General features: G+C 40.9%; 3 protein-coding genes across 3 annotated transcripts in view; all 3 read right to left on the bottom strand.

Moving 5' to 3' along the window:
• LOC308570493 (butyrophilin subfamily 2 member A2-like) overlaps nucleotides 1-24,411 on the bottom strand; it is a 97,920-nt gene that overhangs the window by 8,410 nt on the left and 65,099 nt on the right. The gene's annotated exons all lie outside the window — the stretch shown is intronic.
• On the bottom strand, nucleotides 196-9,685 carry LOC308570500 (butyrophilin subfamily 3 member A2-like). Its single transcript, XM_081165401.1, has 8 exons — nucleotides 9,529-9,685; nucleotides 7,285-7,381; nucleotides 5,728-6,081; nucleotides 4,620-4,904; nucleotides 4,089-4,187; nucleotides 3,309-3,335; nucleotides 1,496-1,522; nucleotides 196-618 (listed from the first exon to the last, which is right to left on the bottom strand). Exons 2-8 carry the CDS (start codon nucleotides 7,349-7,351, stop codon nucleotides 476-478), a joined length of 1,002 nt encoding a protein of 333 aa, XP_081021527.1. The 5' UTR covers nucleotides 7,352-7,381; nucleotides 9,529-9,685; the 3' UTR covers nucleotides 196-475.
• LOC308570584 (uncharacterized protein) lies at nucleotides 11,528-22,855 on the bottom strand. The gene is made up of 12 exons (XM_081165503.1): nucleotides 22,520-22,855; nucleotides 21,605-21,643; nucleotides 19,578-19,871; nucleotides 19,363-19,401; nucleotides 17,683-17,709; nucleotides 16,982-16,999; nucleotides 15,778-15,849; nucleotides 14,876-14,900; nucleotides 13,615-13,640; nucleotides 12,841-12,938; nucleotides 12,280-12,375; nucleotides 11,528-11,881 (listed from the first exon to the last, which is right to left on the bottom strand). Exons 1-12 carry the CDS (start codon nucleotides 22,548-22,550, stop codon nucleotides 11,870-11,872), a joined length of 777 nt encoding a protein of 258 aa, XP_081021629.1. The 5' UTR covers nucleotides 22,551-22,855; the 3' UTR covers nucleotides 11,528-11,869.

The raw sequence follows: 24,411 nt of genomic DNA, 5'->3' as shown, positions 1-24,411 counted from the left end.
ATGCTTCAGTTGTGACCATACATAGGCAGTGGCAGGGCTTGCCCACAATGTTTTACCGCTTGAATTCCTGGTACATTATAAGGCAAATGTTAAAACCAGAACAATACATATATTATTCTCCCTCTTTTTATGCCCCCCAACATATAAACATGATCACATATCTCCTTCTCCTTGGCTTTCTCTTCTCTAGCTAATGGATAAAGTTTATCTTTTACTCTTTTTTTGATATATCTGGAAGACCCTTAACAGCCCAACTCCAAGTTGTCAGCATTATGGAATTTGAAATGCCTCTTGCAGTTGTCAATTTGAACATGGTTCCAGGAGTAAAACTTCATAGCAGTACGAAATGCCTAGACAGGAGATGAATCGATGAACCTATACTGCAGAAATATGATATGATATGATACAATAATCTTTATTGTCATTGTCCCATACAAATTGTCCCATACAAATTGAAAAAATCTACATCAGACATTCAAAAACCAACAAGCTTGCTATCCCAGTTGGGCTTTTGAAATCTTGCAAGGATAGAAGAAATCCCGCCAATATAAAAAAAGGGAGCTTGAAAAAAGGGAAACAATTTCATCTTACCTATTGCTTCAATTGCATGATTTCGGTCTGAAAAGAGTGATAGCAAAATGTTAGTCATACACACTCTATACATCCATGTAAGTATGATTAATCAAGGCTTTACTTGCACCAATATAGCTAAAGGGGTATCTTTTGTGGGGAGAGTCCTTTCTACTACTCTGCCTGTTAGCTACTATTGCCAACACAACTACTATTAATAATACAAGTTATAGTATATAAAGCATTAGATCAGGGGCCTAGGAAGGGGGGGGGCAGAGAGGGCGGGCCGCCCCGGGTGCCACTCTGGGAGGGGTGGAAAGATGGCCCCTGCCTTCCCCCAGCTGTAGAGCAGCTGAGGGTGCGCACAGTCCGTATGGGTGCTGCTTGTGCGGCATCCGTACGGGCTGCCACTCTTGGTCGCCATCCATATGGGATGCCGCTCGCGTGGCAGCCCATACGGGCTGCACCACCCCAAATGCCAGAGAGGATTCCTCCGCCACTGCATTAGCTTGGCAAGGTATCTTGAGGATGTGACGGGATTATTCCTTCCTTGCTCAACTCAACTCAACTCAACTCAACTCAACTCAACTCAACTCAACTCCCCAACCCAACCCAACCTCTGCTTTGAATAGTTTCAGTCACCAGGCCTACTGTATGACCATCCAGTCATATAGCTATTCCAGCACATTAAGTTTTTCCAGGTAATAAGAGCATTTATTTATTTAATAAAAAAGTCTGGGGCTCACTTATTTATTGTGGTTCAAATTTTGCTATTTCTCTCCTGCTCCTCTTTACTGGGCTTTTTAAAAAATGTTGCTGTTAGTCAGCCCGAAAACAATACTGATAGGGGGAGGCATATGCTAAAAATATAAACAATTATGGAACACTACTATAGAAGATGTGCATCTCTCTTAGAGGCATTTACCAGCTTGTGCTTCATTCTTCTGTTTTTCTGCAGAAAACAAGATGCATTGCAACATTATTCATTTATTTACTGAACATTATATGCTGCACTGTATCTGTTTAGAAAGATTCGTAGACCACAATCATAAAGCTTTTAAAGTGATGTACATACAGAAACTATTGGTAAAACACAGCTAAACTCAATTAAAACCCACAAGACTGATTACAAAGTATACAGAAGATAAATATCAATGAAACAGAGCATAGATAACTACGTAAATATATATCTGGGGAGACTTGCTGAAATAAAGAAGTTTGTGGCACCTGTAAAAGTGCAAGTTCTGCGGACTGAAACATTCAACTTGGCATGAAAAGTGGTTACAAATCGTTAATGGCTTTACATACTAATAGTAATACCTTGAACTTGGCTTAGTAACAAAGTTGCAGCCAGTATTGCAGCATTCTGCACTGACTGCAGTTTCCAGATCAACCACAAGAGAAGTCCTGTATAGAATGAATTACTAGGGTCTTGTTACAGATAGGTAGCCGTGTTGGTCTGCCATAGTCAAAACAAAAAAATTCCTTCCAGTAGCACCTTAAAGACCAACTAAGTTAGTTCTTGGTATGAGCTTTCGTGTGCAAGCACACTTCTTCAGATACACTGTGTATCTGAAGAAGTGTGCTTGCACACGAAAGCTCATACCAAGAACTAACTTAGTTGGTCTTTAAGGTGCTACTGGAAGGAATTTTTTTACTAGGGTCTTGGCATTTCCAATGACTGATCTCTTGTGGTCAAGCTATCACAGTTCAGGAATGAGTATAGCTGGAGCACCTGCCCAAGGTGACAAAAGGCACTCCTAGCCACCAAGGCCACCAGGGATTCAAGTGGAAATATTTAAGGTAGGTATCATCTCCAGAAATGGTAAGCATGCTTTTAATGCCTTGCTCCAAAACAACCAGAAATTACTTATAGCCATTGTGGATTTCCCCACTTCTTGGTTACATCTAACAAATCATAATCAAAGTAGACTCACTATAATCAGTGATCTTATTTCAATTGATCCTACAGCTCTCAGCAGGAAGATGAGGTCTGAGCACGACTTCATCTACCAGTCCCTCCAAGCGTCCCTGTTTTCCAGGGACGTCCCTGATTTAGAGGAGCCGTCCCAGTTTCTGATTTGATCTCAGAGTGACCCACTTTTCCTTAGGTTGTCCCTATTTTCATTGGAGAAATGTTAGAGGGTTTGGAGTTATTTGACCCCCAAGCTGTCTGAAGGCAATCCTGTATAGTTTTTTTTAAAATGTTTAATTTTTTATTGTGTTTTTATATATGTTGGAAGCTGCTCAGAGTGGCTGGGGAAACCCAGTCAAATGTCTGGGGTATAAATAGTAAAATTATCATTATGGTATGGGACATCCCTATTTTCATCGGATAAATGTTGGAGGGCATGATTTTAATTGTCCATCACTTAGAGACATCTTTGATACTCAAAATGTATCTTGACTGCCCTTCATCAGAAAATCAGATACAAAAGTGTGAATATAACTAATTAACAGAAAATATGAATAGAATTTTAAATCAACAAATAATCATTTAAAAAGGCAAATGAAACCCCAGAAAAGCTAAATAACAGAATATTCCATGGTTAGCCATAGTTGAATAATAGGGCTTGATGCTCTGTAGAGGTGGAATTAGTTTTCATCCAAGGAAAGGAAAATAGACGTGCCAGGGAATTTGATTATGATTCTTTAGACCTCTCCCAATAACATTGTAGTGAACTCCCCATCCCTTACATAAATGATATGTATAAAATATGACATTGTCAATTACTCACCACATTGAGATAACTTCTGATAACTCTCTGAAATAAATATAGCAAATTATAGAAATCAGACAATTTATTTATCTGACAGTCCTTATTTCTCCTAATACACACATTTTTGAAGGCTATTTCTTTTAATATGATGCATTATTTTCACTAATACAGTGGTACCCCGGGTTACAAATGCTTCAGGTTACAAACACTTCAGGTTACAAACTCCGCTAACCTGGAAGTAGTACCTTGGGTTGAGAACTTTGCCCCAGAATGAGAACGGAAATCGTGCGGCGGCAGCAGGAGGCCCCATTAGCGAAAGTGCACCTCAGGTTAAGAACGGTTTTGGGTTAAGAACGGACCTCTGGAACGAAATAAGTTCATAACCCAAGGTACCACTGTATATGCATTTTTTGTGTACATATTCCCTTAATATATTTCAGGTTGAAAAAATGAATCACAAAATTCAATAAATTTGCATTTTGGTTCGCATCCTGGTTTGCTGAGTCCAAAGTAGGTAGAACCACAGTAAAATGTAAACTGCACTAAATTTGCCAACTATCTTGGGGAAGTGACTCCGATTGCCTGAAGCAGCTTTTAAACTATGCTCATTTTAAGGCAGTTTAAGGAGCAATTACTGGCTGTGGTAAATACATATTGATTTAACTGGTATGTATTTCTTCTCTGTATCTAAGAACACACCACTCATTTTTATAAACATGGGTACAAAACAACAGAAATTTCTGTAACAGTTCACATCTACAGTTTAATGAGATTATGAAAATGAGATTAAATACTTACGTCTAACTTTGTACCCAGCACCGACAAGAAGGCAGATGAAAATCAACAGAATGATTAGGAAGGGTGCTAGCCAAGGGGAAGTGGCAGGGTAAAGGGCATCTGAAACACACATTAAAATCTCAGTTACAGCAAAACTAACCCAACCGGTTTCAAGTTGCAAAACTAATTAACCAGAGTCTGACTTTGCCACTCACCTTCATTGCCCCAAATTCTCCTGAACTTCCCATTTTGGGAGGGATTGAGCTGAAGTTGTGGCAATAGGTGTGCTTCAGGTGTGACCTGCCTGCCTCTCTGGTGAATAGTGGATATGGGAACCAGAAGACACTTTAGCCATTACCCCAGATGATAACTGATGAAATGCTGCTGAGCAGAACTACAGTTCTGGATAATCCGTTCAAACAAAGAGCCTTGTGTACATCAAGGCATTAAAATTAAATTAATTTCCCAACCCTCTCTTCCTATATAATACTTGTACTGAAAACACAGTGAAAGCATTTAACCTCTTGGCACTTTTGCTTCACCCCTACTCACCAGAAATCAGGATTCTTGATTCAATCTCCATCCCTAGCAGTTCGTTGATGATTTTGCAAGAGACTTCATGGTCAACTCCTGATTCTATGGTAATGGAACTGGAAACACTGAAGTTCCCTGCCTTGGTCTCTGTGATTGTAGTGTCTGACTGTTTACTTCGGACTTTCCCTTCACTGTCCAGCCAGAAAGCCGTGGGCTTTGGGTACCAACTGTTGGAGCTGCAGGTGAGGCCAATCCCCCAGCCTTTGTAATCCACCAAGGCAATGGTGGGCTCTGTTCCTTTTGCTGCACAAAAAGAACACCACATATTAATTTTCCATCATTCCAAATATAATAGAACCTATCTAGAGTTTCTGCACTCTGACCAAACACCAGGAATGATACTTTATTACAGTCAGTTCTTACAGTACACATTTTGTGCCAAGCTACCATTCAAAATTCCTTTTTTTGTATTGTATTGTATTGTATTGTTGAGCTACAGGACGATTGGTCCTGTGAGTAGTGCTCATGGCTGCGAAGAGATGGAGAAGTCTGAATGAATGAGTTACTGACCTGGGTTCTACAGTTTTAGGTTTGACAACTTGTATTTCTGAAAATGTATGCTTAATATGGCCCACAGCACATGGTGATGTCCCTGTGTCCTCAGAGGTGCTCAAGAAGAACATCCAGGAGTTAGGTGTAGGTGGTGGAGACAGCAAGGCTTGGCTGCTGCTGCTGCTTTTCTTCATGTGCTCCTCTCTCTTTTGCAGCCATGCATCTTGTGCCAAGTGTCCATGCATACTCTTAACCCTATCCTCGTCTAGAACCCAGCACACTTCCTTTTCTTCCTCTGCTTTCTCTCCCATCACAGAGCCCTGGAGAAGGAGGTTAATTGGCAGACACCCCCCTCCATACGCAAAATATAGCAATTGGCTTCTTCGGAGTTGAAGCTTGCAAGCTGGATGCAGTGTCTTCTAAAAACATGGTATTCCCCCAAAGGTGCTCTTGCCTACCTGGAGATTCAAGTCCTCTTTCTGCACCCTGGAATGGGGCAGGCAAACCTAGAGACTCCAGGTCAGCCCCAGAGGTTTGGCAACCCTAATAATAAGAATAATAAGAATAAACTCACCTGCCAAAACTAATTCAACCACCACTTCATTATACCAGTCTCCAAGAAATATCATACAGGTGTAGTTTCCTTGGTCAGAGAGATGGGTTTTCTTCAGAATCAGAGACATGTTTCCTTTATTAAGATCAGTACGGGAAAGCTCAGCTCGATCTCGGTATCTGTTATCCTGTGTCTCCTGCCTGTTTGGACCATAGTAGGATTTCACGTCAATTTTTTCTGAGGATTTATCCAAGATCCACTGGACCTGCATGCTGGTGCTTTCTGGTACCCTTGAAGTTAGTTGACATGGCAGGAGCACTTCTTTTCCAAGGAAACCAACTATAGGTTTTTTGGGTGGAATGATTTTAAATTGACCTTTGAGGAATAAAAATAAATAAATCAAAAGTTCACCTTAAAGTGACCACTACTGAGAGTGATTCCTCCATGGAATTCTTTTTGGGGGCTGGAAGGATATGGAACCCATCACCAACAGCTAGGACCATGGTAGCCCCTACTGCTAAGCATATCCAATCCCTTGCCCTGATTGTGCAACTCCTACTCTAAATATGAAATGCTCTCTATCTTCACATCCTAAAAACAGGGTGATGAAATAAAAGATCCAGCATGGGTTTCTCAAAAACAAGTCATGCTAAGTTTCATTTCTTTTTCTGATAGAGTTACAAGCTTGGTGGATCAGGGGAATGCCGTGGATGTAGTGTACCTTGATTTTAGCCAAGACTTCAACAATGGTTATCTTGTGAGGAAGCAGATAAAATGTGGGCTGGATGAGGTAACTGTTAGGTGGGTTGTTGATGGACTGAACCCAAAGAGTGTTCTCTAATAATTCCTCATCGTCCTGGAAAAAGTGACAAGTAGGATGCCATAGGGTTCAATCCTGGGTCTGTTGTTGTTTAATATCTTTAAAAATGACTTGGATGAAGGAATTGAGAGGATGCTTGTCCAATTTGCAGATGACACCAAACTGGGTGGGGTAGATAATGCCACCGAAGACAGAATTGGGATTCAAGTTGACCTAAGGTTACCAGATTTTTTCCAATGAATCCGGGGATACTTTTCAGCTACCTACTAAATAGATGGATTTTGTCAGGGGACTGATTTGCAAATCTGGGGACTGTCTCTGGAAAATGGGGATGTCTGGTAAACTTAAGTTGACCATAATGGATTGAAAACTAGGCCCAAACTAACAAAATGAATTTCAATAGGGACAAATGTAAGATTCTGCACTTAGGCTGGAAGAACCAGCTGCACAAATATAAGAGGGGGACACCTGGCTTGCCAATAGCACATGTGAAAAGGATCTAGGGGTTATAGTGGACCACAATCTGAACATGAGTCAACATTGTCATGCAGTAGCAAAAAAAGCTATTCTAGGCTGTATCAACTGAAGTATAATGTTCAGGTGAACTTTCAGACTGTAAGAGTTGCTAAACAGTGGAACGGATTCCCTCGGAAAGTGGTGGATTGTCCTTCATTAAACAACTCTGTGTTTTGCACACAACTATTACCACAGAGGTGAACTGCTCGCTGCAGTAAACCTTACAAAAGTAGCTTGCTTACCTGCAACTAGCACATGGGAGATCTGAAGAAATATCAAGATGCAAACATTCATTGATGAGGAACACATGGATCAAAGATCTGAAGTATAAGACTATACCTGTACAATTGTTGAAAGGAAGAAATAAAATATAAAATTGCAATATCCACTGGTCACCATTTATTAATTACTGCCAACAGTTCTGTCTACTTTATTTAAATAAATATAGGCATTTTTGTACATTAATCTTAATGTAATTTGGCTTTGTTAAAACTTAATTTATGCTATATATACACACCAGGAATGGAACATATTATGCAAATCTGCATCCACTTTCGCAAGTAGGTCAGAGGACCGTATTCAATACAGTGTTTTGTTTTGTTCTTCTGGGTAGCCAAGCTATTTTTGAAGTTTATTATTCTATTATGATGTGTTTTTGTTATTCTGATTATCTTGTTTTGAACTTATTTTACTAATATATTTATTGCATTTGTTACACACCACTTTTCAGTTAATGCACTTGAGGTTGTTTACAAATTTAAAATAGCAGAACAAAAAAGTAGTGACTGAGACCTCTCAGGTTGACTGACAACTGATGGCATTTGCTCCTGGCCTCGGCTTCCTTGCCATATCTCAGGGCAGATGGGACTTTAATAGCCCCAGAGAAGGTGAATGAGGGCTGTCCCAGTAGTTTTCTCAGGCCACCTATCAGGAGCTGATTTGCCATGCTCCCTAGCCTGGGAATACCAGTTTCTGATTTTCCTCAAGGAAGACAGTAGCCCTAGGGACACTGGGGGAGGGGCTGCCTCAATTATTCTGTCAGGTCAATTGGCAGAAATCAGAGATCAATGATATGGACTCTCTGGACTGGGCTCACTTGCTTTTATGGGTTAATATGGAGAGTGATTTTTTGGTCATGCATTTGATGTGTATTGCTTTGAGCACAAAGTATATGGGGAAATGGTGCACAAATAAAGTGGCAATGATACTGGTAAGTCTTTCTTCACTTTCCCCTAGAGTTGGAAGCAGCTTGAAAAGGAGATTGCTACTTATATCGTATACATTCACTCCAGTGTCCCCTTTTGTGTATTCTCCTTCTCCTTCTCCTTCTCCACAAATAGGTATATTTGTAATTTATTATTATATAAAATAAAACAAAGGGAATTATAGCTGTTTATTTCACCACACTAGCAAAACGTATGTGTCAACTAAAGCTGTATTCTATAGGCACACTTATCTGAAAATGAGGCATGTATAGGATTTTATTGTTTATATATAATACATTTTATGTTCTTACCCTATTTTAGTTTAGATCTGATAAAAGAAATCTGTTGCATATATAGTAAAAAATAATAATTCAAAAGCTAGCTACTCTGTCTCTATTGTAAGTGGATGGATCATGTTTTCCCCCAAATCTCATCAGCATTTCAGGAAATCAAACACCCTGCTCCAATATTGTTAAACCACAATACTAAATCTAAAAAGTCACAGGTAAATTGTGTTGTGCAGCACCATCTATGCATGTCACACAGTTTTACTGCTCTTTCTGTCCTACACCACTCACTTTTCACAACACAACATATTGAGGTATAAGAAACATTCCCAGAATGGGAAACTGCATCCTCTAAAGTGAAAAACAGGTTTTGTGGAAAGGGTCTAGAATTGGCTAGTTATGCATATGCAGTGAAATGAATGACTATATGGGAGATCCATATTGAATTAAAGAGCTTGAAAAGCAGGAAAAGCCCTTCAAATTGAGAGATGGTTAATGACATTCTCTACTCAGAGTTCCAGGAACTTGGTACAAAAAAGTCTAAGACGTCCTATGGCAGAGCTGACTCTGTGCACCAAGGGATAAACAACACTTGCTAGAGTAAAATGGGAGTGGCAAAGAAGCAGCCATTTCATGTCCCATACAAATGAAAGAATGAAAGAATGAAATGAAAGAAGCAACCACCAGTATTCAGGCTTGTGTGGCTAAGAAGGATCTCTGCAGAAAGGAGCAAGTCGCTTTCATTCTTCTTTCTCTCAAACACACACATTTCTATTTGTAAACTTACATTTTGCATGGAAATTTACTATCACAAGTATATTTGCAAATGTGGCTTGAAAGTTTCTACACAAGGGTAGAACTAATCCTATATATATCCTGAATGGAAGCAAGGGAAAAGCCTCTCTCCTTTCACCTGGCCACCAATTCATCATTAAAGAAACACATTCCAATAACTAAAAGAATTAAATATAATTCTGGAAATATTTTTTCTTACCTTTTAGCAAACAATGAGATTTGTTCGTCAGTTCCTGTACCTTGCTCCCGCTTCTGGCGGACCTTTGTTACGGGAGTTATTTACTTTCATTTTCCTGCTCTGCATCGAGATAAGTAACTGCCAACAATCTGCTCTGCAGTTAATGGCCCTGTGACATTCAGCACCTGAATAGAGGAGTGTCCCATGCAAACACTATGCTCCACTGATACTTGTAGAGCTAATGCAGTGATGACAGGGCTTCATTTGAAAGGACAGTCCTATATGAACGGCTCTCTACCCCAAGTCTGGTTTAAAGATAACCTTAAGAAGGGAGAACAGAGACCTTGAAGTACTGCAGCAACAATTAGCATCAGGACAACAGCCCGACAGTCACACAAGTCTCCTGGTCACAGAAATCCATTCTATGATGAGCTGTGTTGAGTTTCTCTTTAAAATATAGCAATTGTTTCAAAATCTGCAACTACATGTAATGTATAAATCAGAACACGCAAATTGATGCCCTCTTTTCCTGATTTGTTTATACTACTAGCGTTAAAGGAGATTCAGCAGCATATGCATGCACACAACTCCTTCATTCTAAATCACGATAGACCAGGCAATCTGAATTAATGCAGTGAATGTGCAGCTTAGCCATGTTTATTGCCTTGCTTGCTACAAATCTACTTCTACCCTACTTCTACTTCCTGCGGTTGTGCTGCTGTAGAGGCTCCATGGTGTTTATTCTCTCTGTGCTCCTCCTAGTGGCTATTCCTCCTCTGGTCATTGCTGTGGATGCACAACCTGTCTATCTCCAGGACCTGCGGTCATCTGCAAGGGATTCCTATGTGGTCGGGTTCATGTTACATTGTCAGGAGTGCGTACAGAAGCCAGGCCCTGTGACCAGTAGGACTTTGCAGGACTGGGGCCTTCCTAAGTTTGTTCTGGAGAGGAATGTGCGGCCGCACAGGTGAGGCCGCTTGGTAACTCACTGCACCTGGTGGCAAGAGCCAGGAAGGGATATAAGGTCAGCATTTCCCTTCGGCTCTTTCCCACAGCAACACGTTTCCTGGCTTGGGCTTCTTGCTTCCTGATCCCCGGACCCCAGCTTCCTGACTCCCTGCTTCTTGATCCTCAGACCTTTGACTTTGTGACTCCTTGCTTCTCGACCCTCCAACCCCTGACTTCGTAACTCCTTGCTTCCTGACCCTCGGACCCCTGGCTTCTGGACTCTCATTCCTGCTCCCACCCCGCCATCTTGCTCCGAGTCCCAACGTCCTCAGCATTTCACATAAACAACTACATTTACTCTTAGATCCTGAGATTGAGAAATGGCATCTGTCAAGAGCACACAATGTCAACTTCTTATGGGCTTTCCTACTTGAGATATGTCTCATTGTGCCACCACCAAAAGGTTCTTTAGAGCAGGTATAATGGAAATGTGAGCACAGCCAAAGTTGTACTAGCTGATTATGAGGTAGAACAGCACCCGAGCCCTTGAACTGGTAAGCGGTGGCTTTGCAGGATGGCTCTGCTGCCCCCAATGAGATTGACTGATGGATACCTCTAACAGTAGTCTCCTGCTTGTGGAGAAGCCTATTGGCTCTCTCCACTGGTTGGAATCCAAGCCTGCCCGAAAATTCAGACAATCGCAAGCAGGCTTGGAAGCAGGACATTCCTGGGGGGGGGGGATGGACCACCAGATTTACCTCCTCACCATGATTAAGCTTGTTTGGTACTTGGATATTGTTGGTTTCTGTTTTTGAAGTTGGGCAGGAATTCTCCTACCAGGCCAATTGTCTCCCGTTTTTTGGTTTTCACCTACCTCATAGCCCCTCCTGGGCTGGAAGTCAACAGTTATACTCAATGCCTACACCAAACCTCTACATCTGTAATCAATAAAGTCATGGCCTTATTTGCCCCCAGATATGTTGTCCTGTCTGGTTATTCTATGTGGAGGTAGGGTGAGGGGGGTAGGTGGAGCTTGAGCACTCAATTTTTTTGAAGAAACACACCAACAAGCCCAAATCAAAATAATTTTAATTGAAGAGTCATATTACTTAAGGTTATGACAAACCCCTTACTCTTAATTAACAGCATATGTCTGTAGTTTATGTCTGTGGGCCTCTCCTTCCTGGGAACATATAAAGTTTCTGGTTAACATAATGATTCTGTATAAAGAACAACATGAAAAATTCAAAAACTGTGAGAAGCCTCACAGAATCTGCTGTAAAGAATTGGTAATCTTTGCATGCCTAAGTTCAACATGCAGAATCTTCCATGCAGTAGAAATGAGAATACTTTTCAGGATGATGAGATTTAGGTTTTGGAGTAGTTTGTATTATTTAAGCCCCACATCTGGAAATCATACTTCTTCCTAGGAAGCAAAGCAGAAAACAAAAACACAAAATGAAACTCTGTAATACATATTTCATATGAATAAATGAAATCTCAGGCATGTGGATAAAACATCAGCATGTGATTCCCACACACCAACTTTGCACTGACTCAATTAGAGATGTTCACAATAGGATATAACAGGGTTAGCAAATCTCTTGTCCATGGGCCTATTAGGCCCCCAAGTCCTCCCCATATGCCCTACACCTGACATCATATATAACATCAGGTGTGGGGCAGATAAAGGCCAGGCTCTGCAATACCTGCAAAGCATTGCATACAGATCTTTCCGAGATCAACACACAGTTATTCAAAAATAAATTGGGTTAAAAATGCATACATATAGATACAAGATGAATGCTCTGAGTATATACTGACCTCATAGAACCTTCCCAGAGCAGGATGAGTTTCCTGTCTCTTCTTAAAGCTTACATGGCTATAGGCTGGATGCAAAATTCCTTTGGGTGCCTCTGCCTTGGGAGGAAAAAGTGCCAGATTATATTGGTGCTCTCCTCTTTGAAAACCATGAAACACATCAAATGGTGTGTGTGAGTTGGGGTTGGGGGAGACATACAGGAGGAGTAACCAGTGAGAGGTAAACCACCACCAGCAGACAGGAGCATGCCAGCATGCAGATTTGGAATGCAATCCTATACATGTTCCAAGTGGGGATGGACAACAGGTAAGTGCACACAGGATCACAACCTAAATTCACAAGAGTTGTAAAAATTAAACATCCACCGTTTCTATGTGAATGTGTATGTCATAAACAAATGCAGCTGCTCAGTCAAATCCAGTTTGGACCTAAAAGAGATGGAAACATATGGAAGTACCCACGATGTATCAAATGGTCTGAAAAATACTGTTATAGGTTTGGGGGATCGGTCTGATGAGAATTGCTCTGCATTTCACCAAGACTGCAACATTATGCATACTCACCTGGCAGTAAATCCCACTGACCGGACTGAGGCTTATGTCTGAGTAAACATGCAAGGGATTCTGCTCTGATTCATCATTCAATGAACCAACTGGTTGTCCTGGGGAGAAAAGCAATATTGGGGATAGCAGTAATAGTTAGGATGAAAACTATAAAACATAATCTTTGACCCTGCCCAATTTAAATCACAGGTGGGCAAACAGTGGTCTCTAATCTCATTTCCCCCTCAGCCTAGATTGTAACAGAGATAATAGGGATACAGGAGTACCAGTGATGGGACACTAATTCAAGGAAGGATGCTCTACCATGCAAGAACCCATGTTTGGATTTTAAAGAGCAGGCCCTCTTCAATTTGGCATGTACTGGCCGCACTGGAAGGGGTGGGCATATCAAATATAGGAGTCATGCTCTTTCCCATTGCATGTTAACTCCTTTTTCTTATGAGAGAGGGAAGTGGTAGTGGGAAGGAGGGCTCACAAGCTTATTAGGGCAAATTTTGGCTCTCCTGACATGGTTGAACACCAGCTTGCATCAATCCAGTTCAGCATGGACAATGATCAGAGAGCAACATCTGGAGGGCCACAGCTCCCTACCACACAATTCTGCCCGTTCATGCTTGCCTTTGCAACATGAGGACATAAGGGAAATGCACAGTAGATTCAGCTGGCTTGCTTGCTTGCTTGCGAGCAAGCCACAGATCTCACATCACTTGACTACATGCTTCAATCTAGACAATACAGGAAGAGAAAGAGAGCGATGATAAAGCATATCCTTACGTGTTTGGTTTTCTCTTTCTGGATGTCTGTGGAAAGCAAAGATGTGTGAGATATATAAAGCTGGAAGGGCAGAGAAAAGTTCTCTAGTTTCAAATGTGTATGTAGACATACATAGAAAGTTTAGAGAGTTGCTGTGAGTTTTAATTAGCTTCAATCTATTACTGTTTTAGGGATGCGGGTGGCGCTATGGGTTAAACCACAGAGCCTAGGGCTTGCCGATCAGAAGGTTGGTGGTTCAAATCCCCGCAACAGGGTGAGCTCCCATTGCTTGGTCCCTGCTCTTGCCAACCTAGCAGTTCGAAAGCACATCAAAGTGCTAGTAGATAAATAGGTACCGCTCCAGTGGGGAGGTAAACGGCATTTCCGTGCGCTGCTCTGGTTCGCCAGAAGCGGCTTTGTCATGCTTGCCACATGACCTGGAAGCTGTACGCCGGCTCCCTCAGCCAATAAAGCAAGATGAGCGTCGCAACCCCAGAGTTGGCCTAATGGTCAGGGGTCACTTTACCTGTATTACTGTTTTAACTTTTTGTATACTTTAAATTATTGTTGTAAATTTTATTGTTTTATCTCTTTTGTAAACTGCTTTGAGGTTTTTCTATAATCAGGCAGTATATAAATTTTATGAAATACATTAATATACATCTCAAGCTATTAAACTAAAGTCAAAGATTAGCATGGGTTCTATTTTTTATTAAGTTTGTATGCTGTCCTTCATCTGCAGATCTCAGGGTCGTTTACAACAAAAACACAGACATTATATGTCTGCAATTACATTCCAGCAGGCAACTTCATTTAAAGCCAAATTCTCTCTCTTCGCATGGAGAATCAGCTTCCCACACTTCCCTAAATCTACCTATGGGTGTTGTACTCACAAAACAAGTATTAAAGAGTAGAAAGAAACTGAAGATCTGAAGAAGATCTGAAGAAGTGTGCATGCACACGAAAGCTCATACCAAGAACTAACTTAGTTGGTCTTTAAGGTGCTACTGGAAGGAATTTTTTTATTTTTATTACTGTGAGGAATAGAAGAAGTTGTCTCTGCTTGCAAATGAGTAATTTCTATTTAACCCAGGAGAAGATATGAAAGCATTAGTTCCAGTTACGATATGAAACAAGTTTAGGCATGTCCGATATCCAGAAAAGAAATTGTTGCCCAGAATATGCTGTTCTGAAGAACAAAGGTGCTTTACTATATTTCCTGCATATAGAATCACACTTTACTGAATTGAAGGCATAATTATTAAAGTCTCATCACACCTACCTGGTTGCTCTCCATTGGATTATACCTGAGAGAGAGATACAGTGCACATTGGATCATCTTAGATCAATCTCTTCATAGCTGCTATGACATAACACCACAATTATAAGACACATTGAACCATAAGGTGGCAGACATAAATGGGGAAAGTTCTGGACAGCTATTCAAAACTTGCCCCGCCCTGGGACATCATCCCACTTGTTCCTCCAATATCAGGGACAGTAGCGCTCATTCCTTCAACATGACATTTGTTCATTATATGTGCACACACCTTACAGTGTGATTGCTGGAGTGGACATGCAGACAGCAATTATTATGCATATGTTGCCCATCCAGGAGCAATCAACCGATAAGATGAATGTGAGCACAGTGTGAAGACAGAGGCATCATGCACATCCACCACTGTCAGAGAAACAGACTGTGCAATAAGACTATACTGAAGTAAGTTGGTTGTAACATAAATCCTAGCAAGGCAGGATTGCAGACAATTTATTTTAGTAAGGTAAAGGGATCCCTGACCATTAGGTCCAGTCGTGGCCAACTCTGGGGTTGCAGCACTCATCTCGCTTTATTGGCTGAGGGAGCCGGTGTACAGCTTCCAGGTCATGCGGCCAGCATGACTAAGCCGCTTCTGGCGAACCAGAGCAGTGCATGGAAACACCATTTACCTTCCCGCTAGAGCTGTACCTATTTATCTACTTGCACTTTGACATGCTTTCAAACTGCTAGGTTGGCAGGAGCTGGGACTGAACGATGGGAGCTCACCCCGTCATGGGAATTTGAACGCCGACCTTCTGATCGGCAAGCCCTAGGCTCTGTGCTTTAGACCACAGTGCCACCCGCATCCCTATTTTATTTTAGTAGTTAGTTTTAATTATGATTGCTATATTTTGCTTGAACATTACCTCGTTTCTCCAGAACATAAAACAGTGCAGCACAGATAAAGATGGAAGCAGTTGTAATTCCAAATCCTAATGCTAAGGGCAGGAAAAGAAATGCATGCATCAACCCACTTTATTCAAAAGGATGGAAAAGCTAAGACAGCAAAAGGAAATGTGTTATACAATGGTGCATGCATAGTAAAGGTGGATACATAATAATAATAATAATAATAATAATAATAATAATAATAATAATAATAATAATAATAATAATTTATTTATACCCCGCCCATCTGGCTGGGTTTCCCTAGCCACTCTGGGCGGCTTCCAAAAGAATATTAAAATACAATGATACATCAAACATTAAAAGCTTCCCTAAACAGGGCTGCCTTCAGATGTCAAGCAACATTCAATGATAGTAAACCCTGAAAGTCTGGTAGTAGATAGGTAGCCGTGTTGGTCTGCCATAGTCAAAATAAAAAAAATTCCTTCCAGTAGCACCTTAAAGACCAACTAAGTTAGTTCTTGGTATGAGCTTTTGTGCGCATGCACACTTCTTCAGATATGTATCTGAAGAAGTGTGCATGCACATGAAAGCTCATACCAAGAACTAACTTAGTTGGTCTTTAAGGTGCTACTGGAAGGAATTTTTTTTATCCTGAAAGTCTGAATTGCTAAAAAGAACAGTTTTTATTTTCATTTGTTAGATTTATATACTTCCCTTCATCGAAAGACCTCAGGGCAGTTCACAAGAAGCTGATTTGCCCAGATTTCTGAAATGTGGCATGGAGTACCCACAGTTTGATCATTGTGATTTCAGACATGCCCACTGAAACATGCTTATGATACAGTGTGTCTGCTGCTGTGGAACTTACAACAGAGCAACTCATGGGATCAACAAGGAGGTTTGCAAGCAAGAGTCTGGTAACAAGTAATAGATGTACTAGGCTTTGGGTTGGGGAAACCTCAGGTGCAAGTGCTAAATGTCTAGCCCTAGGGGTGTCCCCAGGCCACAACCCTCACCAGCCTTGCTTTGCATCCTCTTGAGTGATTCTTGTCTGCCTTGGTTGTAGAGTCAGGTGTGTGTACATAGAAAGATAAAATCCAAAGGGTTGTTCTGCCCACTTTTGCTTCTGGTTTCACCCACCAATGGCATGTGACCCTCAAAAAGTTGCCTCAAAGGGCATATGGCCACATTCAACCCTAGAATAGATTAAAAACTACTTACCTAAGGAAATTTCAAAACCTGTGAATTGAAAGCAAATGGGTTATACAAAAATTCTCTCTTTTTTTTACTTTTCAATTTGTATTGCCTTTTACAAATTTATAAGAAACAGTATGTCAACCAACCAATCTTCCAGTCTCTGATCACTTAGGTTTTACAGTGGTACCTCGGGATGCGACCGGGATCCGTTCTGGAGCCCCGTTCACATCCCAAACGGAACGCAAGATGCGACGACGCGTCTGCACTTGCACGGGTTGCGTTTGGCCACTTCCATGCATGCGCATGACATAATTTTGAGCATCTGCGCATGCGCGAGCGGCAAAACTTGGAAGTAACACGCTCTATTACTTCCGGGTTGCCGCGGAGCGCAACTCGAACGCGCTCAACCCGAAGCACATTCAACTCAAGGTATGACTGTATAATCTATGGCTTCAAAATGACCTATATAATTTATTTCCTTTTGAGATGAGAATCATCCCTTCCTATTCTTCCTGCTAGAGTATCATTGCATAAGGGATTCGGCATAGGGACTTCTCAGTGGCTTTCAGGAGCCCTGGAATAGATAGCAGTGCCTGTTGGGCTCTGTGATTCATGGGACTTTTGCATCTTCACCCAGTGATGGAACATCAATTCATCCAATAGCCAAAGAAAGCTTACAGCAAGAGTCCTGTGGCATTTGGGTTTTAGAGTAAAAACTCACTTACCTAAGGAATCTGCATTATTTGAGGCACCTGTGAATTGGATAAAAGTGGATAACTGGATAAATGTGAAAGATGTAATTGCATTTATTACCACTTCTGCTGTAGCTGAGAATTCACTCCATTTCTATGGTGCTTGCAGAGGTATAACAACATAGGAGTTACTGCCTATTTGAAGATCAGCCAAGGTGTTATAAATGATTCACATTTATTACAATATCATTTAGAGCAGCTGGAGGAAAGATATGCCCTTTGTGCTTTCTGCTCAGGAGGTACTGAACATAATGGTTAGTTGCCGACTAATTTAGTTTGCATTCCTATACCTACTTACCTAGAAGTAAACCTCAATAAATTAATGACACGTCTCAGTAGACATTAATAGGATTGTGCATTAGTCACACTTATTTCCCATTGAAATCCCTGTGACAGTTATTATTAGTCTCACTAGTTTCAATGGGATGTGCAACTAAATTACTCTTGATCCAGTCCAAATGTTTACCCCATTTACTGAAAATTCAATAAGCCATAGACCCAATAAAACATAAGCAAGAACTTAAGCAGCACACACATATACAATCAATAAACAGCAAAATCATAAGACTCTATCAAATACCTGGGGGAATAGTTCTATCCCCAAAACAAATGGATGTTAATGATGGTGCCAGGTTAATTTCACTGATGATGGGAGCTTTCGTCCAACATCTTCTGAAGGCTATCAGGTTAGGGAAGGCTAATTTATACCCGTATGACAGATTTAGCTGTGCCACTCTCTTATAGTTTACCAGTATATTTAAATCTCTGCTTCTAAAAACACTTTGTCTTTTGTAGTGGTGTAAGACTTTCCAGTAACTTCCCCTTTTCACCACCCATCTTTCAGATATACGGTTCTCAAAGGTTCCTTCAGAACTTTTATTTTCTTCACCTTTGCTCAACGGTATCACGACATGCCACACACCCAGTAACTAACAAGGCTTTCAGCTAAACAGCTGGTGAAATCCATCTTATGTGCTTATGTAAGATTTACAATAGGCAGCTCTAACGTGTATGTGACCTGTGGACTTGTTGGATATTGTTTGTAGGGTATATGTGTTTATCTATTACTAGAGCCACTTTATTTGAGGTTAAGAATGGACTCATTTCCTACTCGGCTTGTTAAAGTATTATCATTGTCATTGTTTTGTATTTGAACTTCAAACTTCATGATTCTACACATTTTGAAAGTGAAACAGGGTCATCCACATTTAAAGTAATGGCTTCAGTGCACTCTGGGACTTCCCAGGTATGCGGAAGTGGGTATATTTTTTTATAAAACATGAAATGAGAACTGAGTCTATTTATTGGCTTCCAGGACCATGAGGCTGTCAAAGCCTCTTGAGCCCCTAACACTTTAAAGTATCCTGTAGGGAGAATTATGGTGGGATGACTAGCAGAAACTATTCCCACATAAACAGCAGTAAAAGCAGGGCTGCAGGTAGTGGGGAGGGGCTGTTGCCCCTGAACCTAAGCATTCTGAAGGATGAAAAACACAAAGGTGTAATTTCCCTACTCACAAGCCCTTAACAGCATTATAAGCCTAATGTTAGGGGTGAGGTTTACCTTAGATACTTTGCTGTGGCTTCCCACTTGTTACAATCATTCCTTCTAATAAGGAGCTAGGATTGCCGAGTGCCTAATTAGCATAATTACCTGCATCTTCATTGAAGTCTGTTCTCCAAGTCCCCCTTTCTAAAAAAAATAAATAAAAAATGAGGAGGAATCAGCAGCAATCAAAGTAGTTGAAACCTGAAGGAAATAAAGCATTTTGGGTAGCATTAATGTATCACAATAGAAAATTTCCATTCTTGATTCACCAAGAAAGTTACAGTTTTCTATAAAAACTATTTCATTTGTAGTTTTCTTACCTGAAACATAAAGGTTCTTGGCATCACTTGGAGAGGAATTATTCACCTGGTTGTTTTTATCCTTGTTCTGGTACATGCAAGAAAGCTGTCTTGTACTTGCTCTTGATATTTTATAAGAAAATTTATATAAAAATATTGCATTCTTTTGCTTCTGACTTTTGATTTCTACCCCGTCTTCACAGAGAATAATTCTGGTAAAAGGAGAGACTGGTGGTATTTGACACTTAACCAAAACTTCATCTGCTTCATCACTGGGTGAGGTTTCCAGAAATATGTTTGGTTTGGTAAGAGTACCTGTAGAAATGAGAAAACAACCCACTTAATTGCATACAAATATGAAAGTTTGTGTAGCATTTGACTAGTTTATAATTTTCAGTCCATTTCCTGTGCCAGGATTCCATTAAAGACAGTGTATATTTTGTCCTGACAACTCATGATATTGTTGAACATAATATAGCATATTGTTTTGAAATTGCAAAATTCCAATCAATGGGGACTCCAGTCAGGATTTGTACTGTGGTGAGCAGCTCCTCTCATTGTTCTCTTCCCAAACATACCTCTGGAGCTGCTATTTGCATCAGGAAGAAAGTTCCCGTTTGTACAAAATGGAAACTAGCTTCTAATGCAAATAGCAGCAGCTGCTAAGTGATATTGGGACCATGATGGGGCAGAAGGGTAAACTCCTTCTCCCTGTGTTCCACAATGGGAGCAACACTTACCTGGGGTGCGACAAGTCTGTTGCTTTGTGAGATGAATACGTTAGGTTTTTTTTTAAAAAAAATCATGCAACATGAGTATGATTGTGTACATTGAATTAGGACACAACTGATATTACTAGCACTCCTCTAATAGTATATTGGCATTCATCTATATAGCTATGGTGCAAGAGTTCTTATTAATCAATACTAACTAGTCACATGTTTCTAATAACCTCCTGCACTGCCATCAGCAGCATGAATGAATGAATCTTTATTTGCATCAGCTACCAGCCATCAGAATAAAACAAACAAAATGTGGTATACAGAGCATAAAAGTAAATAGTCAAATAATGGATCTTATTCTAATTGCCCCAGCTAAAAACCTTGCAATCTTTGCTGTTACCTGCTTATCTTGGTCTGCCAAGAGAAAGGACACTGTAACAGTGGTTGGGTGACCAGGAATGGTCAATAATAGAGGAGTGATAACCACACTCCTCAAATCTTTATAAAGAGTGCAAGCCAGAAGGACAATAGCAGTATGTACTGCATGTGCTTGATGAACTGGACTGTGCTCCACAAAAACCTAGATAGATAATATATTCAGATTCCACTCTGTTAGAGGTTCACATAGTCAGTGGCATAGCATGGGTTGCCAGTGCCCAGGGCCATGTAGAGGGATGGAAATAGATGGAGTACACCTGTGCATTCATCCGCCTAATGGCATCCACATCACCCAGGAGATCGCAGCCACAGAGATAAGAAGAGTCATTCCATTTTCAGCAGAGGTCACTTCTGGTTCGCATGGAGAAGCCGTTTTCAATGGAGCCCAGTGATAGAAGCACACAGCTGTATTGAAGCAGCACCAGGTGTTGGAATTTTATGCCCTTAACAATTTTGTGCCTGGGGCAACCACCCATGTGCCCCACCATGCTACACCACTGCACATAATTCTGCTCATAAACAAGCCCCTCTAGCCTAAACTAGAAGTGTGCCAGTCTGTTAAACATGTGTACATCTAGTTTGGTTCTTAGCTGCCTTTAAATATCTACACAGAGGGAAGGCCCTTTAAATATATTTCTACTGGATGAGCTATTTGCACACCAAAAAAACAATCCTTACAAAACTAAAGCTGTTTTTCCTGTCTGTCTAGGGTCCAAGTCACATGTTACCCTTTTAAGGAGGTATCACCCATTTCCCAAACTTCCCACACCTATATTAACAGGATAATAATGGCAAAGAAGTGGTGTGGAAATAGCAGTGAGGTGGAAAAAGCAAGATTTTTTTTTTTGCAAAAAGGGCAACACCTCCCACAATGAGAGCAACACTTACCTGGGGTGGGACAAGTCTCTTGCCTTGTGAGATGAATACCTTTAAAAGTGAACATACTGTAATAAGCTTTTAGTAGCAAGGAAATACTGATTTTGACCTCTTTGAAAGGCAGCAGTGTCATTCAGATGCATGAATCCTTGAGAATACTTAGATTTGCACCTCAAATAAAGACTTACATTACTCTGAAATCACAACTCAATATATGATGCAAAAATACTGTGATATCATTTATTTTCCCATTATTATTTCCCATTACTATGCACTAAAATTAATATGAACATTTGGGGTAGTTTGGAATATGACACTGGAGTGTTTGATCAAAGAGAGGAGAGTCAAAATCCCATTTCTACAGTAGCACTTTTTAAAATAATTTTTATTTTTGTATTTTCTATTTTACATAAACAAATGAATTAAAAACATAAACATACAATCCCTTCTGACTTCCCTCCCCGCACTGTGAATCTTAGTGTAATGATTCCCCCCTCTGCAACTCTATCATAACTCTATTTTTATAAATCCTTTGTCAATCCATAGTTCAAATTGTTACCACAAGTTTTCTGTCAATCCTACCAATGTATGTAGTTGTTTACAATAGCTTTTCAAATAAATTATAAACTTTCCCCATTCTTTGTTAAATACCTCCTCACTACAGTAGCACTTTTGGAATCTCCACTCACAATTTTCCAGCAATTGCTTTTTGTATCCAAGTCCTTGGCTGACTGACAACAATGGGAAAGGAATTTAGCAACTCTGTAAGAGTGGTTCTTTTTTCATTATAATCCCGACTATTATATAATTGCAGTTTTCAAAATGCTCCAAGCACCAATTGGCTAGATAAACTAACATGATTCTTTATATTATATTATAAATCACTCCACTTTAAATGGATTCCCTGTTAATCCTTAATATACTCACAGCAAAGGCAGAGCCCCAGCAGAAGTATCATTACAAATATAGCAGCAGTTCCTCTTTGTGCAAACCGGACAGAGGTTTCTGCTGCTCACACAGCATTTCCTACGCTTCAGAATGAGATGCTTTGTGCGTAGCACACCATTCCCTATTCCTAATTTGCATGAAAGTTTGAAACAGAAGCAGTACACTTAATACGGACCTGCAGTTTATATGCCTCTGTACCTTTGCCAATCACATATAAAATAGTGACATCCATGCTGGCTTGGTCATGTCCACAAAATGGAAATGGCAGTACAGTGGTACCACAGGTTAAGTACTTAATTCGTTCCAGAGGTCCGTTCTTAAGCTGAAACTGTTCTTAACCTGAAGCACCACTTTAGCTAATGGGGTCTCCCACTGCTGCTGAGCCGCCAAAGCATGATTTCTGTTCTCATCCTGAAGCAAAGTTCTTAACCCGAGGTACTATTTCTGGGGTAGCGGAGTCTGTTACCTGAAGCGTATGCAACCTTAAGTGTATGTAACCCGAGGTACCACTGTATCTCTAAGGATGTGCTCTGGGGCGAGCTGGCTTCAGGCACCAGGTCCATTGACAGACCAACTCTACATTACAAAGATGTCTGCAAACATGGAATGAAGGATGGCAACATTGACCTGTCACTGCGTGGGAATCCCTGACTTTCCTGGGAGTAAGCCCCATTGAATTCAGTACTGCTTACTTGTGGATGGACACATAGTTGCTTGCACTGTTTGCTGACAAGCTCCCCCTCCTCCTCATTGTGTGGCAAGGTCCCACCCCGCCCCCCACAGATGAATAAAGATACAAGTATTTAAGTATTTACTGGGCTAAAAAAGGCAACAACTTTATTGGTTACAGATGATGAGCTATATTGGTTTAGGCATTGGATCTAACTGACTATATCTGACTCCAGCCCATCTGCAAGGAGTCCAGCAAGGGTTAACCACCAGTAGGGGGAGTCCTGCTGATGCACATCAATTAGGAGCTCCCCCGGGGGTCACTGATAGGGGTTGTTCCTAAGGCCCTAAGCTCCCTAGGCTTCAGACAGGGCCACGCCCCCCAGAATCCTTTAACGGAATACCCTTCAATATGCGGGGCAGGTGATGGCGCTACCTCCCCTCTTCCCTTCTTCAGAAATATTCCAATGCTTAACCGCCACTCGAGCCAAAAGGCTTGCGGCCAATACCCTCACACCTGCAACAAATTCCTAATGCCATCAATTATATCACCCAGCCAAACATCATTTCCTGCATTGGAAAGATGCACACCATCTTCACGGTAGAGGGACAACTTGCTGAACTTAATGGTTGGATGCTACGAGCCATCGAACGATCCAATAGTTTCCTGCCTTTGTTTATTGCAATAGGGCAATGACAGTTTTGCCACACACGCCTCTCCAGCAGCGATGACCAAAATAGTGTGGGTAGTGTGTGGGTAGACACACATTTGCTTGCACTGTTTACTGACAAGCTCCCCCCCCCCCCCATTCTCACCCCACAATTACACAATCACTTTTGGGGCTTGGTATAATGCAGAACTCACCCATTTGGGTATACCGGCATCTGAGGTAAAAGTTTTAGGATAGGTAGCAATTTAGGCACAATGACCCAACCTCCCATTTTATCATAAGGTGGCCAGTTAAATTTCCCACCTTCCATTTTCCTATTGTGGCACAGAAGCAGCCCCCCTCAAAGCCCCCGTCCAACTAATCTCTGCCTTTCTATCACAGGGAGTGGGGCAGGAAGCAAGCAAAGAGAAAACCTCCTTTTAAAGAAACACTTCCTTTTTTAAATGGAGGGGAGCTGTTTAGGGGGAACCAGCAACGTAAACACCAGAAAATGCAAATAAAACACTCCCCCCATAAATAAATAAAATAAAT

Source organism: Podarcis bocagei (assembly GCF_964188305.1).
Source record: "Podarcis bocagei genome assembly, chromosome: 13".
NCBI lineage: Eukaryota > Metazoa > Chordata > Lepidosauria > Squamata > Lacertidae > Podarcis > Podarcis bocagei.
This window is presented reverse-complemented; position numbering and strand designations above follow the sequence as displayed.